This window comes from Xyrauchen texanus, chromosome 35 (genome assembly GCF_025860055.1).
Source record: "Xyrauchen texanus isolate HMW12.3.18 chromosome 35, RBS_HiC_50CHRs, whole genome shotgun sequence".
NCBI lineage: Eukaryota > Metazoa > Chordata > Actinopteri > Cypriniformes > Catostomidae > Xyrauchen > Xyrauchen texanus.
Window position 1 is genome coordinate 6,746,512 of NC_068310.1, and position 16,550 is coordinate 6,763,061.

Sequence of the window (16,550 nt, forward strand, 5' to 3'; positions counted from 1 at the left end):
AATTCATAATTGTTAAAATGGTATCCATTTCAAAACTTTAGCTACAAGACATAAGCAATATGCAGGTTAACATGGTTTTAGTGTGATAAAATCAAGTTATAACCTTTTACTAACCCTTATTATATGTATAATCCTAACATCCTGCAGGTACAGTCCAGACATTAGAAAATGTTTAGATTGGAAATGGACAAGTGGACAAGTTTTTAGGAGAACACTGTCTGTTAAACTAGCCAGAAATAATACTAGCCACATAATGAAGTGTGGTCGGCACTCTTAATAACAGGTAATACTACATTTTTATTCATTGTTATTTTCACATTAATGGGAGAAACAGCATGACAATTGTAAAAGCACTTAGCACTACATAGCACTTACAGCAAGCACTTACAGCAAGTACATGTTGAGGGAAATCTCACAACTGCAAACGTTGAAACAAAGACATTGGTATGAAATCCGTTAATGAAGTTGGTTGGATTGTAAAATTGTAATTGTAATCGTGATAAGGCCTTGCATGATTAGTAATAAAAGATTACTAAACGCCATTTTAATGAATTCCTCTTCATTGACTGCTTCTGTCAGTAATGCATGAGCTAGTGGTGGCACCTAGCGGCTGTGTGTGGAAAAACACTGAGTAGCGCATCATATGAGATCCAATGTTTATCATATTACAATTAAGTTTTCAAAATGATTCCTTTCCAGATGTTAGCTTTATATTTCATAACATATGCGCTCTGTTTGGATGGTTATATGCTGATCAACAATTGCTATGTTTGTTAAAATGTATTGGTAACACTTTACAATAAGGTTCTAGTTGTTAACAATAGTTAATGCATTAGGTATCATGAAATAACAATTAACAACATCTTTTTGCAGCATTTATTAATCTTTGTTAATATTGCTTAATAAATAGACAAATCTTCATTGTTCATTCACGTTAGTTCCTAGAGCATTATATGTTAACATATACAATATTTAGTTTAATTGTTTTTATATATATATATATATATATATATATATATATATATATATATATATATATATATATATATATATATATATATATATATTTTGAAATGAACATTAACCAATATTAATACATTCTGTAGAAGTAGTTTTAATGTTTAGTTCATGTTAATAACTGTTATAACAATGTTGTTACAATGTTGATAACTGTAATAACAATGTTGATAAGTGATAATGATGGGAATTTCAATTTCCCCCACTTTGCTCTGTACATTTTCCTGCTTATTTGTGCTTGGCTGATCACATGCCTGTTTACAGCTCAAATAATACATGTGTTTTAACAGAAAAAATAGTGTTTGTGCTTTTATAAAATATTAATATTAAGCCCCATTCACTTCCAATGTAAGTGCACCTTGATTTAATTTTTTACTATGCCACAGATGCTGTCGATTGAGCTTAACTTCTGTCAAACCCAGAATATTCCTTAGTGTCATAGTTATTGAGTCATGCATTGGAAACAACTTTGATCACTAATCCAATTTCTTTGCAATTTATGAATTTTTGGGAATTTTTGAATTGAGTTGAATCCTATGAAATAATCTCTGCTGAATATTTGCATATTTACAAAGAATGTCCCTCTCATACCTAGAGAACCTTCAGTGTTTTATGCAGCTGTGATATTATACAGACATATGATGTGTTCATTTGTAATGATTGAAATCCAAAAATGATTGAAATCCAAAATCAGGTGTGAATGCAAGTCAATTTGTTGCCCTTTACTCATGCTTAAAATGGTAAAAACGTGAATATTAACGTAAATCTGTGCTAATGTAAATCATATTGCCCTCCGTTTTCAGAGGCTGAACTCAAACTGCTACTGGTGCCAAAGAGTTTACCCCTGGGGCAATTAAAGGACTTCGCTCAGGGTTTACTGCCCCTCCCTGCCATATATACCAGACTGCGGCTCCAATTCTCAACATTAGTTTCTCGACACAGGCTACTGAGGTGGCTAATGACAGTAAGAAATATGCATCTTGAAAAGTTACTTTGGTTAGACACGTTCACAACTTTGGACTATTACATCCATTTTTCCATATATATATAATATTTTTTGTTTAGCTCTGATGTTGAAGAATCTGGGACTGGAAACTATTTTAGCTGCTCTGGCTCCGTTTGCCACTCTGTCCCCCACCAATGTGCGGCTCATCAAAGACAAACAGACGCAGCTCAATCGAGGGTTTGCTTTCCTGCAGCTCACTACTATTGTTGTAAGATATTGACAATACTTGTTTTGACAACCTACCTTACATCTAAGATATGGAAATGGACCTGGTGTCCAGCTACATGTAGGTTTTGTTGAGCATTAGATAACATTAACCATTACAAATATGTTGAAATGAAGTCGAACCTCATCCAAGTCTAAAATATTTGCAAACTATATATATATATATATATATATATATATATATATATATATATATATATATATAGTATATACATATATATATAATACATATTGTATAGCTGTGTGATTTTATTCTTATAGGAAAGTGAGATGTTATATTTTAATATTTTTAACAATAATTTTTGCTCTTTATGATTTTATTAAAACCAGAAGCCCTCGCATTTGACATCATACACTGCCCGATGTGCTGTCCAGAAGAATAATTTTCTATTATTTTTCAATGTTTAAAATCTATTGTGCTCACTCCTTTTGTCTTCAAAAGGGTAAATTACATAATGTAAATGGGATAAGCTGGCTCTTTTGGGGCTGGGAAAGGATTGTGGTCAAAGTAAATCTGAACTTTCAGATTAATGAACTGTAATGTTTACGATTTGTGTTAAGCAGCATTGTAAGTGTGTATCTTTCTCACTCTCTCAGGGATGTTTTTCTGACAGATGGGAGTCGGGTGAGTGTGGCGACAGTAGCAAGCACGGCTATAGCAGAGGCTCAGTGGGCCGTTACTCAGGTAACAATGTCATGGCTAGATTAACAATATAGTTAAACAGGAATAATTGACTCCGGGCTGTTTTGAGATTAATACAAAGTGATTCACACCCAAGGTGCAATGATGTAAAGCAGAGTGCATTTAAAGGGATAGTTATCCTAAAAAAAAAGAAGAAAATTCTCATTTATTCACCCTCATGCCATCGCAGATGTGTTTTGACTTTCTTCAGCAGAACACAAATGAAGATATTTATAAGAATATTTCTGTTCTGTGGGTCCATACAATGCAAGTGAATGGTGGCCAGAACTTTGAAGCTCAAAATACACAAAGGCAGCATAAAAGTAATCCATTGGTTAAATCTATGTCTTCTGAAGCGATATAATACGTGTGGGTAAGAAACGGATCAATATATAAGTCCTTTTTTTTACTATAAATTCTTCTCCCTGCCAAGTGGGTGGCGATATGCACGAAGAATACGAATCACCAAAAATCACTGTTTCTTAACCTCACCTATCATATCACATCAAAAGACATGAATTTAAGAGACATTGAGTCATATGGATTACTTTCATGCTGCCATTATGTGCTTTTTGGAGCTTCAAAGTTTTGGTCACTATTCACTTGCATTGTGTGGACCTACAGAGCTGAAATATTCTAATTTAAATACAAATTTTTGTTCAGCAAAAGAAAGTAAGTAAATGATGAGAGCATTCCCATGTGTAATCATTTAAAAAAATTAAATGGTCCAATTATACCACAGCATGCACATGTCTATATAATGTGTTTATCAAGACTCTTCAAGGTTTTTTCCTAAAATGATCTTGTGTGTAGAATTTTTCCTAGCGTCACCTGAAACTACTTCATAGCCTTGCAATTATAACAAATTAATCTGCACTTCCCTTGGAACAGAATCAGTAACTCAATGCTGTGGTACAAATTTAAAGGAATAGTTCACCCAAAAATGAAAGTTCTCATAATTTACTCACCCTCATACAGTCCCAAACTCCTATGACTTTCTTCTGCAGAATAAAAACCAAGATATTTTAAAGGATAGAAGAAGTGTTTTTGTCCATACAGTGTAAGTCAATGGGGGTCCAAAGCTTTCAAGCTCCGAAAAGCATCTTAAAAGTTATCCATACGCCAAGAGTGTTTTAATCCGTGTCTTCTTAAGCGATACGATTGCTTTGTGTGAGAAACAGACAAAAATTTAAGTTCTCATTCACTATAGATCTGTGTGTGAATGAGCTTCTCTCGTGAACCTGCCAAGGAGATTGCGGATGTCAAGATTTATAGTGATTAAGGTCATTTAATTTTTGTCTGTTTCTCACTCAAAGCTTTTGTATCACTACAGAAAACATAAATTAAACCACTCAAACCATATGGATTACTTTTAAGATGCCTTTAAGTGCTTTTTTGAGGTTCAAGGTTTATGGTCCTCCTGCAATACGCGCTGATAAACCTCCTCTCTTTCTGTCTCCGTGCAGACAGCCCAGCTCTCAGGTGCAGCTCAGAGTGGTGATTTCAGTGTGCACCAGCAGGGGGCAGCAGCATCTGTGTTTGGGCCAAAGCTGTGCAGGGTGTCACCCATTTAAAGGGCCAGCAGCTGCTGTAGTGACCGGCCATCTATCATCAGTCGCTTCTAGGGGAGGAACTGCCTCTACAGGTGAGCAGATGTACAGGATTACCACAGCCCAGTTACATCTACTGTTAGCCCATCTCAGGCATGATGTTTACTAGTTAACAATCTAAAGACCAGGCTGAGAAGTTTGATTCTGAAGTTGCAAGGAGGTTACTAATCCCTGTTCTGCCTTTAAGCAATGATCTTAACACATTGATAATTGGGTTCTAACAATAATTTGAATAGTCGCATATAAGGACTGTTTTAGGCAGAACAGATGCCATATTTTGATTGGTAAGGAAAGCGGCATTATACTGGAGAGAATACATTCTTTGTTTTCCCCTTACAAACTGAATTTACAAGTGTTACCTCCATGCTGACACTCACAGTATCCCAGCCCCAGATCGTCACCATGACAACCTCTATCCAGGCCAATCAGGTATTACCGTTGTTCAGTGACAAACTGATTCACTGCCTGACTCTCACAGTTCAGCGAAAAATTACTGTACTTCAAAAGGCATTCCTGAAACGCTAATGTCTTTATAAAGGCCCTAGTGGAGATCATTGGGAAACCTCAGCTCACTGCCTTGAGTCAGCCAGCCACACCTGGAACCCCTCTGGAGTGTCAACAATACCGTGAGTTCACCTGCACACCATTCAGAGCCCTGTCCAAAAAAAACAAAAGCATAAAAACATGCCTTTCCCAGACCTTTAGAAAGGCAAATACATTTTTTCTGTCTGAGCTGAAAACTTCTAAAAATCTTCATTTGTGAAGCACAATGCAGCACAAGGGGTGCCATTATACAGCCATAGTGATACTGCTAATATTTCTGTTTGTTTTTCGTGATGTCCCTCCAGTACTACTATAATCTCCACACGCAGCAGTACATGTACTGGGACGGGGAACGACATATGTATGTTCCTGCTTCATCACAGACTTCGGAAGACACAACAGACTCTGTGACCTCTGACCTTTCAGTTGCACTCAACATTGACAAGGACAAGAAGAACAAGCCCAAGAATAAGACTGCACAGCAAGTATGTCAAACCTCTAGTGAAATTAAAGAGTACACTAAAAATACAATCCTGTCATTTGCTCACCCGCAGGTTGTTTCAAACCTGTATGACTGTATGAAAAAAGAGATATGTTCAAGAATGCTCATTGACCTGCTCTTTTCCATGTAAAACAAGTATCCTAATAACAGTCCAAATGACTAGTGCTGTGTTCCAAGTCTCCTGAAGATTTGTGTGTGGAGCAGACCGAAATTCAAGTTGTCATTCACTGAAAATCTTCCCCCTGCTGTCTGCAACCATTTAAACATGGCGTGTTCACGTCAGTGATGTTGTGATGTCAGTGTGACATGGCCAATCTTCACTGTAATCAAATCTGATGAGATGCGTCATGTCTATTTGATTTGTAGGCTTCAGTGGAGTGAAAGATTTTAATTCGATAAAACCTGGAATATAGCCCAGTTCTTAAGGTATACAGTATGCTGTATTCTACAGGAGCTTGAAACCTTTCTCTGCCATATTTTTATTGTATTGAAAAGAGCAGCTTGGATATTATTCATACAACTCTTACTCTGTTTTCCACGGAAGAAAAGTAATTTGGGTTTGGAACAACATGAGGGTTAGTAAATGATGATATCATTTTTATTTTTCTGTGAACTATCCCTTTAACCCTTTACAGTTTGATTTTGACTTTGAGGTTTTAGTAGGTGATGGTAGCCAAAGACATGGAGCGGTGGGCGAAAAGTCTGAACAGGCAGAAGGAGAATGTGCGGTCTTCCTCACTCAACACAAGCTCTCGGCTGCAGGGTAGACCTGACGACCAGCGGGAGTCTGCCAGCGCTGATGCGGGCTACGCCGTCCTGGAGATGAAGGTTTGTACACTTCTTACCAAGAATGTCCTGTTCTTAAAATGCTTTCAAGTTTTGAACCTGTCTAACTGATGTTGTGTTTTCTTCACACATGCACAGCAAAATCTAGAGCAGAGGAGAGCGGGACAAGCCCAGCTCGAGAGACAAGAGCGATCAGAAACAGAGGTCAGCACTATTGAGTTACCTACATTACCTCTGAATCCCCTGATTTCTTCTGTCATCTCAAAAGTGTCTAAATAGTCTGTTCTCAAAGACCGTTTTTTCACCCACCTCTGAATTTCTCAAGTTCATCATCATGATACTTGTAGTATGTATCTTGACCTCTAGGTGGTGCTCTATTTCAGCTGAAATAGAGGGACCGGGCAGCAGAGAGGAGGGAGAAATGGACTGTCCCCCAACATCCTGATGCCAAAAAGAGGAGATACAGCCCTGTGTAAGCATGCATTTACATTGCACTTACACAAATACCATGGTATCACCTTATTTTTGTACTGTGGTAGTTCATGTTTTTTGGACATGTGTCAAAATAATATTCTTTCCTCAACAAACTAATTGTGAAACTAATTAGAATAAATGCAGACTTTGTTCACCTAGGGTGCTTTAGTTCTTTCAGAAGACAAAAGTTTGGCTTCATCCATGGTATAAATTAGACATAAGCATGTCATAGACACAATGTGCAAAATGTGATTGTAAATAATGTCTTATTTGTCTTTCTCTCACTCATGGTCAGCAGTGGTGTTGGATCTCAGATGCTTCCAGAAGGGATGGAGAAACGCTTTTTTATTTGGAACCTCCCGGTGGAATAAAATAGTTGATCTTGGGAATTCCTTTTCCTTCTGGACTACTGTAAATGGCATGTACACAGTGTTTGTTTAAAGAGCAAAACTGCAACTAAAACATTTTCATTAGGTTATGTTACTTAAAATTAAGATCATCTGGAAATGTGCAGATGTTTGTGGAAAAAATAATTTAGAACTATTTTTTGGATTTTTTTTTTAAATCAGAAAGGAACCCTTGGGAACCAGGGAAATGCATAAAAAGCTAATATTAATAGCACAACTTTTGCTGGAAATACAGTCAAATCATGTGAAATTCTTATACTTGATCACATCATCTACAGACATTTTTTCCCCAGAAAGGACTTTGTTTTTGAACCATATTATTGACCCATAAAAAATGCATTTGTAGAGGGTATGGTTTGTTAAAATAAATACATGAATTCTGGGAAGCAGAAAGAATGATGTCGGGATAATTCCCAAACTATTTCTTGTAGTTTCTTTCTGTTTATAGTTTTCCCCTTTAAACATTATTCAAGCACCAGCTGTGGGTCATTAAACAGTTTCAGATTGATTTGCTTAGTGTGCTATACATTTTGCATGTCTTATTTGACATGACAATCTATGCAGCAAATTACAGACAGCCCTTGTCTGTGATGACTTTGAATTGAACTGTAGATTATAATTCAGTGATTGTCTCGGAGAAAAGGCACAGCAGATGATAATGCTTTACGTGTATGATTTTATATGTAACTGAATCACAATACAGATGTATTAGACTGTATAAGATATAAAAGCTGTCATAACATTTTTAAATGTGAATTTAAGGTGGATAAGGTGAGTGAAATTATGTTCTTATGAGCACTAAGTGCCGTTGATGGTTTTTTGTTTATATACAGTGCATCCGGAAAGTATTCACAGCGCTTCACTTTTTCCACATTTTGTTATGCTACAGCCTCATTCCAAAATGGATTAAATTCATTATTTTCCTCAGTTCTACAAACAATACCCCATAATGACTACATGAAAGAAGTTTGTTTGAAATCTGTGCTAAAAATAAAAAATGGAAAAAATCACATGTAAATAAGTATTCACAGCCTTTGCAATGACACTCAAAATTGAGCTCCGGTGCTTCCTGTTTCCACTGATCATTCCTGAGATGTTTCTACAACTTGATTGGAGTCCACCTGTGGTAAATTCAGTTGATTGGACATGATTTGGAATGGCACACACCTGTCTATATAAGGTCCTACAGATAACAGTGCATGTCAGAGCACAAACCAAGCCATGAAGTCCAAGGAATTGTCTGTAGACCTCCGAGACAGGATTGTATCGAGGCACAGATCTGGGGAAGGGTACAGAAAGATTTCTGCAGCATTGAAGGTCCCAATGAGCACCTCCATTATCCCTAAATGGAAGAAGTTTGGAACCACCAGGACTGTTCCTAGAGCTGGCCGGAGAAAGGAGAAACTTCCAGAAGAACAACTAATTCAAATTCAAATTCAAAAATGCTTTATTGGCATGACTGTACACATTACAATATTGCCAAAGTTTGGAACACATAGAATAATTATAAGACATCAAAATAATAAAGTATATAACTTAAATTTAAATGTACAAATTAAATTCATTGTACAAATTAACAGTGTAACAGATTACAATATCTGTGAACATTCGATACCACAGTGTTTTAACACACACACACACATATATATATATATTATACATATACATATACATACATACATACACACACACACATACACACATATACGTTACTGAGGGTCACTGTGGTGGACAGTAGGGAAACACACTGAGGTCAGACACACACACACACACACACACACACACACATACATTCACCTGCTGTCTCTCAGGCTGTGGCACACACACACACGTATCTGGCAGCCAGTGCTGCTGTCTGTCCCTCTCCTAGTAAGGTCTTTATCTGAACTATCTCTGCAGCACTCCACCAATCAGGCCTGTATGGTAGAGTGGTCAGACGGAAGCCACTCCTCAGTAAAAGGCACATGACAGCCCACCTGGAGTTTGCCAAAAGGCACCTAAAGAACTCTCAGACCATGAGAAACAAAAGATTGAACTCTTTGGCCTGAATGGCAAGCATCATGTCTGGAGGAAACCAGACACCACTCATCACCTGGCCAACACCATCCCTACAGTGAAGCATGGTGGTGGCAGCGTCATGCTGTGGGGATGTTTTTCAGCAGCAGGAACTGGGAGACTAGTCAGGATCGAGGGAAAGATGAATGCTGCAATGTACAGAGACATCCTTGATGAAAACCTGTTCCAGAGTGCTCTGGACCTCAGACTGGGGTGAAGGTTCATCTTCCAACAGGACAACGACCCTAAGCACACAGCCATGATAACAAAGGAGTGGCTACGGGACAACTCTGTGAATGTCCTTGAGTGGTCCAGCCAGAGCCCAGACTTGAACCCAATGGAACATCTCTGGAGAGATCTGAAAATGGTTGTGCACTGATGCTCCCCATCCAGCCTGATGGAGCTTGAGAGGTCCTACAAAGAAGAATGGGAGAAACTGCCCAAAAATAGGTGTGCCAAGTTTGTAGCATCATAAACAAAAAGACTTGAGGCTGTAATTGGTGCCAAAGGTGCTTCAACAAAGTATTGAGAAAAGTCTGTGAATACTTATGTACATGTGATTTATTTATTTTTTATAAATTAGCAAATATTTCAAACAAACTTCTTTCATGTTGTCATTATGGGGTATTGTTTGTAGAATTTTGAGGAAAATAATGAATTGAATCAATTTTGGAATAAGGCTGTAAAATAACAAAATGTGGAAAAAGTGAAGCGCTGTGAATACTTTCCGAATGCACTGTATATACATATATATATATATATATATATATATATATATATATATATATATATACTGTTAAATACTTTATTTTTCTCTTTGAAAAGCCATGTTCACCACAAAAGGCTAAAAGCTCATTTTGTTTGTTACATTTATTTTAGAAATGTATGATTTTTATTTTTTTCTCCCTTTGTTAATATAAAACATTCTGAATAAGTGCAAATGTGAAGCATATTTTGAATGCAGAGAGGTTTGTTTTATTATTATTTTAGATGTAAAAGTAGCACAAAATCTGACCGGAGAGCATGTTCAGGTTGTATTTTACCACAAAATCAAAAGGTGTGTGTGTGTGTGTGTTAGAGAGAGTGAAAATTAAGCCTATTTTATTACTTTGATGAAAATGTTACAATGCAAATAAACATGACTGTAATGTGAAAATAATGATATACACAAACACACGCAGTCTACAGCTATATAGTGTGTGTATATATTAGTACTGTGCAAAAGTTTTAGGCACTTGTGAAAAATGTTGAATAGTGAGGATGTCTTCAAAAATAATTAAGTGATAAATGAAAACTATTTATTTAATGTCATACAGTGTCCAGTAAACATAAAAAAGCTAAATTAATATTTGACGTGACCACCTTTGCCTTTAAAACAGCACCAATTCTCCTATGTACACCTGGACACAGTTTTTCTTGGTTGTTGGCATCTTGGAGAATTCACCACAGTTCTTCTATCTCTGTCTCAATTGCTTCTGTCTCTTTATGTAATCTCAGACTGACACAATGTTCAGTTGGGGTCTTTGTGGGGACCATGACATCTGTTGTAGGGCTCCCTGTTCTTCTATTCTAATCTTTTCTATTTGCAAAATTAATGTTTGGGAGTCTAACGTTTCTATTTCCTATTGACACACTAAAGCATGAAGGTTTAAATAACCATCTTAAAACATGTTTTTGTGAAACATCTTATGTGCCTAAACCTATGGCACAGTAATGTATATCCTTTTTATTCTTTTCATTTCAGGGTAAAATATGACTTTGACATTTATTTGTGAGATTCATCCATATATTAAATTGTGATACAGTGACCCCCATGTTATACTGGCACTTTTGCAATGAGTGAATTTGTCCCCCTGGATGAACTTGGAAGCCATTAGCATGTGAAAGCTTGTTGGATGTCTTTCTCAAACCAGAATGAATGGGAAAATGGCCAATGGATGATAAATAAATAAAGTCCAATGTAAGCAAAGGCACTTAGAGGAAATGCTCATTCAGTTCCCCTACCTGTCCTGAAGGTAAAAGTTTGGCCAATTCTGTACTATGCAAATTGTTGCAACACCTCCTGTGACTTTATTGAATTGTGAATCTAGCGTTAAGTTGTACAGATGTCAGTTCAGCCTGAGAGGAGGTAATGTATGATGCCATAAAGCAATAATGACGTAACGAGCACACACCTCATTTTTTTTTTATTCACATCCTGTTGGAAAAGGAATGACTTGCTCAGGTATGGAATGAACACAGTTTATGGTATCTGATGAAATGTATCATGGTTGTCAAAGTTCAATGTCGCCACTCAAAAAAACTTTTAAAAAAAAACGGTAAACAAATTACTAAAAGTGTTCTTTTACATCACATGCTGCTAAGCCACAAATACAGACAAACGAGTAAAATACAACAACAACCGGTACAATCAATTTGACACATGGGAAGGGGAGATTTGTGTATTCCAGCATGGCACATGGAAATTTGTTGACAAAGTCACCATAATGTCATTCAAACCCCTATTCTTTTCTTTCTTTGCCGGAACACCAAAGGCAATGTTTTAAAAAAAAATCCTTGCCACTCTTTTCCATAAAATGGAAGTGAATGTGAGAATTCATTCAGGTTTGGAATAGTATGAGGGTGAATAAATTAAGACAGAATTTTTATATTGGGGTGAATTATTCCTTAGAGAACTTTGACGACACACACACAAAAATGTTGGGCTGACATCTTTTTTCGTACACAAAGCAGAACAAGCATCTGGATTTTTCCGGGTCTTGTATCAGCAATTTGTAGAGCTCCAAATCTAACAGAAATTCCCCTTTTTGAACATCATTTAATTGAATTTCATTCGATCAAGTGCTGTTATTCTAAAGTTATTCTAAAGAGGAAAAGTATTTACATTAATATAAAGAGAGCGAAAGACTCGATTCCGTCTACATAATCAGAAATCTTCACTTGAAGAGAGCGCATATTAAATTCAATAAATTACAAATAAAAAACGATAAAACAAAATGTATGAATATATTTACATTATGTTGTTGTTATTGTTTAAGATTTCACTATTTAATTGCTTTCAAATCTGTCATTGTTTTCAGAATAGAAGATGGCATTGGCTTATTACAGTGAAAACACTGAAAATGTTAAATTAATGGACAATACAATAACAATATGTTTAACGGAGAAAAAAGGTAATGCAATATGGCTAGTTTCTTTCCCTTATCTGAAACTCCAGTTTGAAAGGACATTCACTATAATTATGTGTGCATTTCTCATTCGGTTGGTTTATTTCTCTGTGCAGGGTACAGTACTGAATATAAACACCGATGCTCCATGTTGCCATATCGTACAAGTCTGTGCATTTGATGACACATATTTTCAGCTATATATGTAACCCAAATGGCTCCACTAGTATGGCCACAGATCTTCTACTGTCACTCTGGAACTGAAAGATCCCATTCCAAGGTATGACAGATCCACATTTGTCTGTAAGGTGCTTCTGTTTCCTTTCTTCTTCCTGTTATGCCAATGTGTCTTTTGGTCCTCCAGAAGCTTGGAAATACAGCAGCCGGTATCAACGTGTGCTTTGTGAGGAATGTGAAAATTATATGAGCATTTCTAACATGTCGGTAAAAACAGAAGAGAAGCCACGTGACAGTTTGATAGCTGACCTGTCCTCATGTGCTGTTATCAATGGTCTGCATCTGAACAGCTGGCCACGGCACCAAACACCTCAACAGGCTCTGATTCTGCTGGACACCTGCCACAATCAACAGGAAATAAACACTTTACCAAACACCACATATCAATGATGAATATGAAGATGATGGTATAATAATGCAGTTAAAACTCCAAAAGTTCCCTGGATAGTCACCAAACAGCCTGAAGACTTTGGTTAGTTGGCTTACATAGAGAGTATTGAACAAGCTCACAGAGAAGTGATACAGTTTACATGGGGGGGGCCAATTGAATAAAAAAATAAATAAAATAAAACATTCCAGAGACATTGCGGTTTGGCATATTTTACAAATATTTTACTTTAAAGGTGCAGTATGTAAGATTCAGAAACCCTTGTTAATAATGACACTTGTGGCCATTAAGTGAACTGCATCCAGCTACCTGTTGCTTGTGCTAGAGCTCGTGCACACACAGATCAATCCTTATGGCACTATATTTCACTTGCTTTGCAGTTATGTAAACTTACCTGTTTAATAAGAAGAACGCCATTTCAGGGTCGGTTTTGATCCTCTAAACCGAACAAAGGTCCCTCCAGGAATCAAATGCCCTGCCGATGTTCACTCTAGTTTTTGCTTAACCACGATCATGTTCCCGCTTGTTAGTCATGTTAGCCAGATGGGAATCAGTAGATATATATATATATATTTTTTTTTTTTTACAGTTTTTTGGCTTACTCAGAGTTTGTATAGGACTCGGTGTTGTGCTGGGAGCTGGCCTTTGTTGGATTCCATCTCTTAAGATAACATTACCTAGTGTTGCAGTTTGTTGTCGCTGTTGAATAGCGGAAGAGACGCTACTGTCACAGGAAAGGCTCTTGGGAGTGCACTTAAATGTCACATCCTTTGGATTTTCCTGGCAAAAGCGACCCACTCCCTGAAAATCAGTCTACAGGCTTCAATAAGCAGCTAAGGAAGTCCAGGAAGGGCTCATTTTTTAAGTTTGTTCCAAGCCGCTCAAACATTGGCAAAAAAAGGCGAATATTACATGAACATTTTTACGTTTAAGAAAACCAATTTTATTTTGATTGTAAAAAATGAAGACTTTGCATCTACAATATTATTTTCTTCAAGTTACAGTTTGATAAAAGTTTATGGTAATCCATATACTGTACATAATTTGCACAATTGTCTTGGTTACATTCATACATGATCTGTTGTTATACTTTTTGTATTATTTGCTTTTGTTATCTTGTTTTGTTTTAATTATTTGTTTTGTTTGCATTGTTTTATCTTGTTTTGTTTTAATTATTTGTTTTGTTTGCATTGTTTTATCTTGTTTTGTTTTAATTATTTGTTTTGTTTGCATTGTTTTATCTTGTTTTGTTTTAATTATTTGTTTTGGTTGCAGTATTAGTTTTATCTTTTTTATTTTTACTATACTTTTTTTTAAATTATTTGTTTTGATTGCATTACATGTTTTATATTGGACGTGGTTTCTAGAACGTTTTAGTTTTTTTCAATCCTAGTTCTGCAAAGTAACCTTACTGCAACCAAAATGCAACATTGTCCAAATCAGCATCATGCAGGCTTGTCTACAAAAGTACCGGTAAGCAAAACTTCTATCTCACCTGTTGTGTGTAGGACTGCGGCTGTATGAACGACTGTAGGTCCCGGTGCTCAAGGGTGCATCTGGAATTTCATCATCAGCCAGGCCCACGGCTAAATGATTCTGCCAATTTCCTCCGCCGCTGGCAGTAGATGGCACTAGTGAGAAAGAGAGATGTGATACATTAAGTGTAACCTGAAATACATCAGATAAATAATACTAGACAAACAACAGAACATCTGGCAACAGTCAGTTTTCAAATAGCTCTGGCAGTTTAACCAACAACAAATCAATAACTCAGCTCTCACTGATCACATTTCCACTGTGCAATTTTCAAAAAAATAAATTCTTGCAGTTCTTTAAAATTCCTATATTAGCTTTTGAAGTTTGTAAGTAAGGCTTGTTTCATCTACAGCGCATCAGCGATTCATATTCATATGAATCAGAATTAGACAACACTGGTCGTGCATGTATCATGTTGCTGCTTTGTTCACATCACAGCAGATTTGAGATGAGTGCAACAGCCTTAATTGTTTCAGAACCTGCCATTTTGTCCACAAGCTACAATATGTGAGGTCTGAGTAACTTTATTTACCTGATGAGAATGAGTTGGTTCTGCTGGAATGGCTGAAGGGTGCGGGGAGGGTCTGGTAGCCCAGGCTGTGCTGGGAGCCTCGGTCATATTTGTAGGAATGAACCATCTGATACCCAGCTAGGTCCCTGTTCCCGGCGCTACGATTGTACCATCCTTTCAAATGCTCCGCCACCAAAGTCTTGTATATGTTCTTCGTTAGCACATCATTCAAGGGTCCCTGCCTTCCTCTGGGAGGCCTCACTGTTGCATAAGGGTTCTGCAACAAATTGTCTGACCCCTCCATCCCATAATGTCTATTCCGGCTACGCCCATGGTAACAATGCGCTGGATAAGACGGATTTATATTATAATGACCCTCAAGTTCACTCTCGTAAACGTAAGCTCCGTTCGAACAAGGCTCATAGTCAAAAGCAGGATACACCGAAAAGCTGTATGCGTTGGGGCCATAGTGATTCTTCTGGTAACCATAACAGTTGGAGTTTGGAGGGACCAGGTTGGGCATACTGCCTGTGATGCCATAGATCTCCACTTTGCGATGGAGCCGATAGTCGTGGGATGAGTCCAGTGTGCGGTAGGGGGGTGTAGCCGTGCAGGGGGGACAGTAGTCCATGCTGGACATGTTGGTATAGGACAAGCAGTCATCCAACACCTCAGTGCTGTTGCTACGGTGAGATGGAGACAGTGGGAAGACCGACTTGTTTGGACAGTGAGAGTGAAGAAGTTGCGACTGCGATTCTAAACTCCCGCTGCGATGCCGGAAACCTTGGATGTGATCTTCCATCCTATAGGACATAAATTAACATCAATACATCTAAATGTTTATACTGTAAACGAGTGCGCTGTATATATACTAATTATCTTATTAATTCAACTGGCCCGTGAGGAACCCACAGATTTTTGTGCATTAACAAATAATCTACAGAATTCTGCAGACTGGATTTGAGAATAATGTACTCTTATTCTACCTAGTCTCATTATAAAACATGACTACAGGTCAATTTTTGATTTTCATAGGTATCGCTGCAAATGCCATGTGATATGTATTTTTTATCAAAGTCTGTGTTTTTTTTACAATATTTTGGTCTGATATTCACACAATCGCTTCAAAACACTATAGAATATAGTGCACAATTTATTTGGAAAAGTGCAGTTTAAGGGAGAGTACATAACACATTTAAATTTTGTGCCACTATTTCAATACAAATATTATGATGTAGGTAAGAAGTTCAAGTCTCGGGTAGCACACATTGTTGTATTTACACTTTGTCACTTCGGATTGCTATCTGATTCAATAAACACATTCCATTTACACTTGGTCACATCAATGTCTCTCTCAAACGGATATAAATCCATTCTTCAATTCCTGTTCTATATCCAAACAAA

At 37.1% G+C, this 16,550-nt stretch overlaps 1 protein-coding gene and 2 long non-coding RNA genes across 3 annotated transcripts in view; 2 read left to right on the forward strand and 1 right to left on the reverse strand.

Annotated features, from left to right (window-relative positions):
• The first annotated feature begins 1,845 nt into the window (after positions 1 to 1,845).
• Positions 1,846 to 2,933, forward strand: LOC127628471 (uncharacterized). Its single transcript, XR_007968671.1, has 3 exons — positions 1,846 to 1,981; positions 2,083 to 2,231; positions 2,846 to 2,933. It is a non-coding gene; the product is annotated as an uncharacterized LOC127628471 (long non-coding RNA).
• Positions 2,934 to 4,960: 2,027 nt separating this feature from the next.
• On the forward strand, positions 4,961 to 7,431 carry LOC127628469 (uncharacterized). Its single transcript, XR_007968669.1, has 6 exons — positions 4,961 to 5,166; positions 5,389 to 5,568; positions 6,239 to 6,413; positions 6,510 to 6,575; positions 6,738 to 6,843; positions 7,144 to 7,431. It is a non-coding gene; the product is annotated as an uncharacterized LOC127628469 (long non-coding RNA).
• A 4,056-nt stretch (positions 7,432 to 11,487) lies between these two features.
• Positions 11,488 to 16,550, reverse strand: part of frmd4bb (FERM domain containing 4Bb) — a 78,422-nt gene continuing 73,359 nt past the window's right edge. Inside the window, exons 21-24 of the mRNA XM_052105217.1 lie at positions 15,168 to 15,949; positions 14,595 to 14,730; positions 12,961 to 13,049; positions 11,488 to 12,873 (exon numbers count right to left, since the gene is read on the reverse strand). Of these exons, the coding sequence (XP_051961177.1) occupies positions 12,980 to 13,049; positions 14,595 to 14,730; positions 15,168 to 15,949 (988 nt within the window). The 3' untranslated portion in view covers positions 11,488 to 12,873; positions 12,961 to 12,979. The remainder of the gene's footprint in view (positions 12,874 to 12,960; positions 13,050 to 14,594; positions 14,731 to 15,167; positions 15,950 to 16,550) is intronic.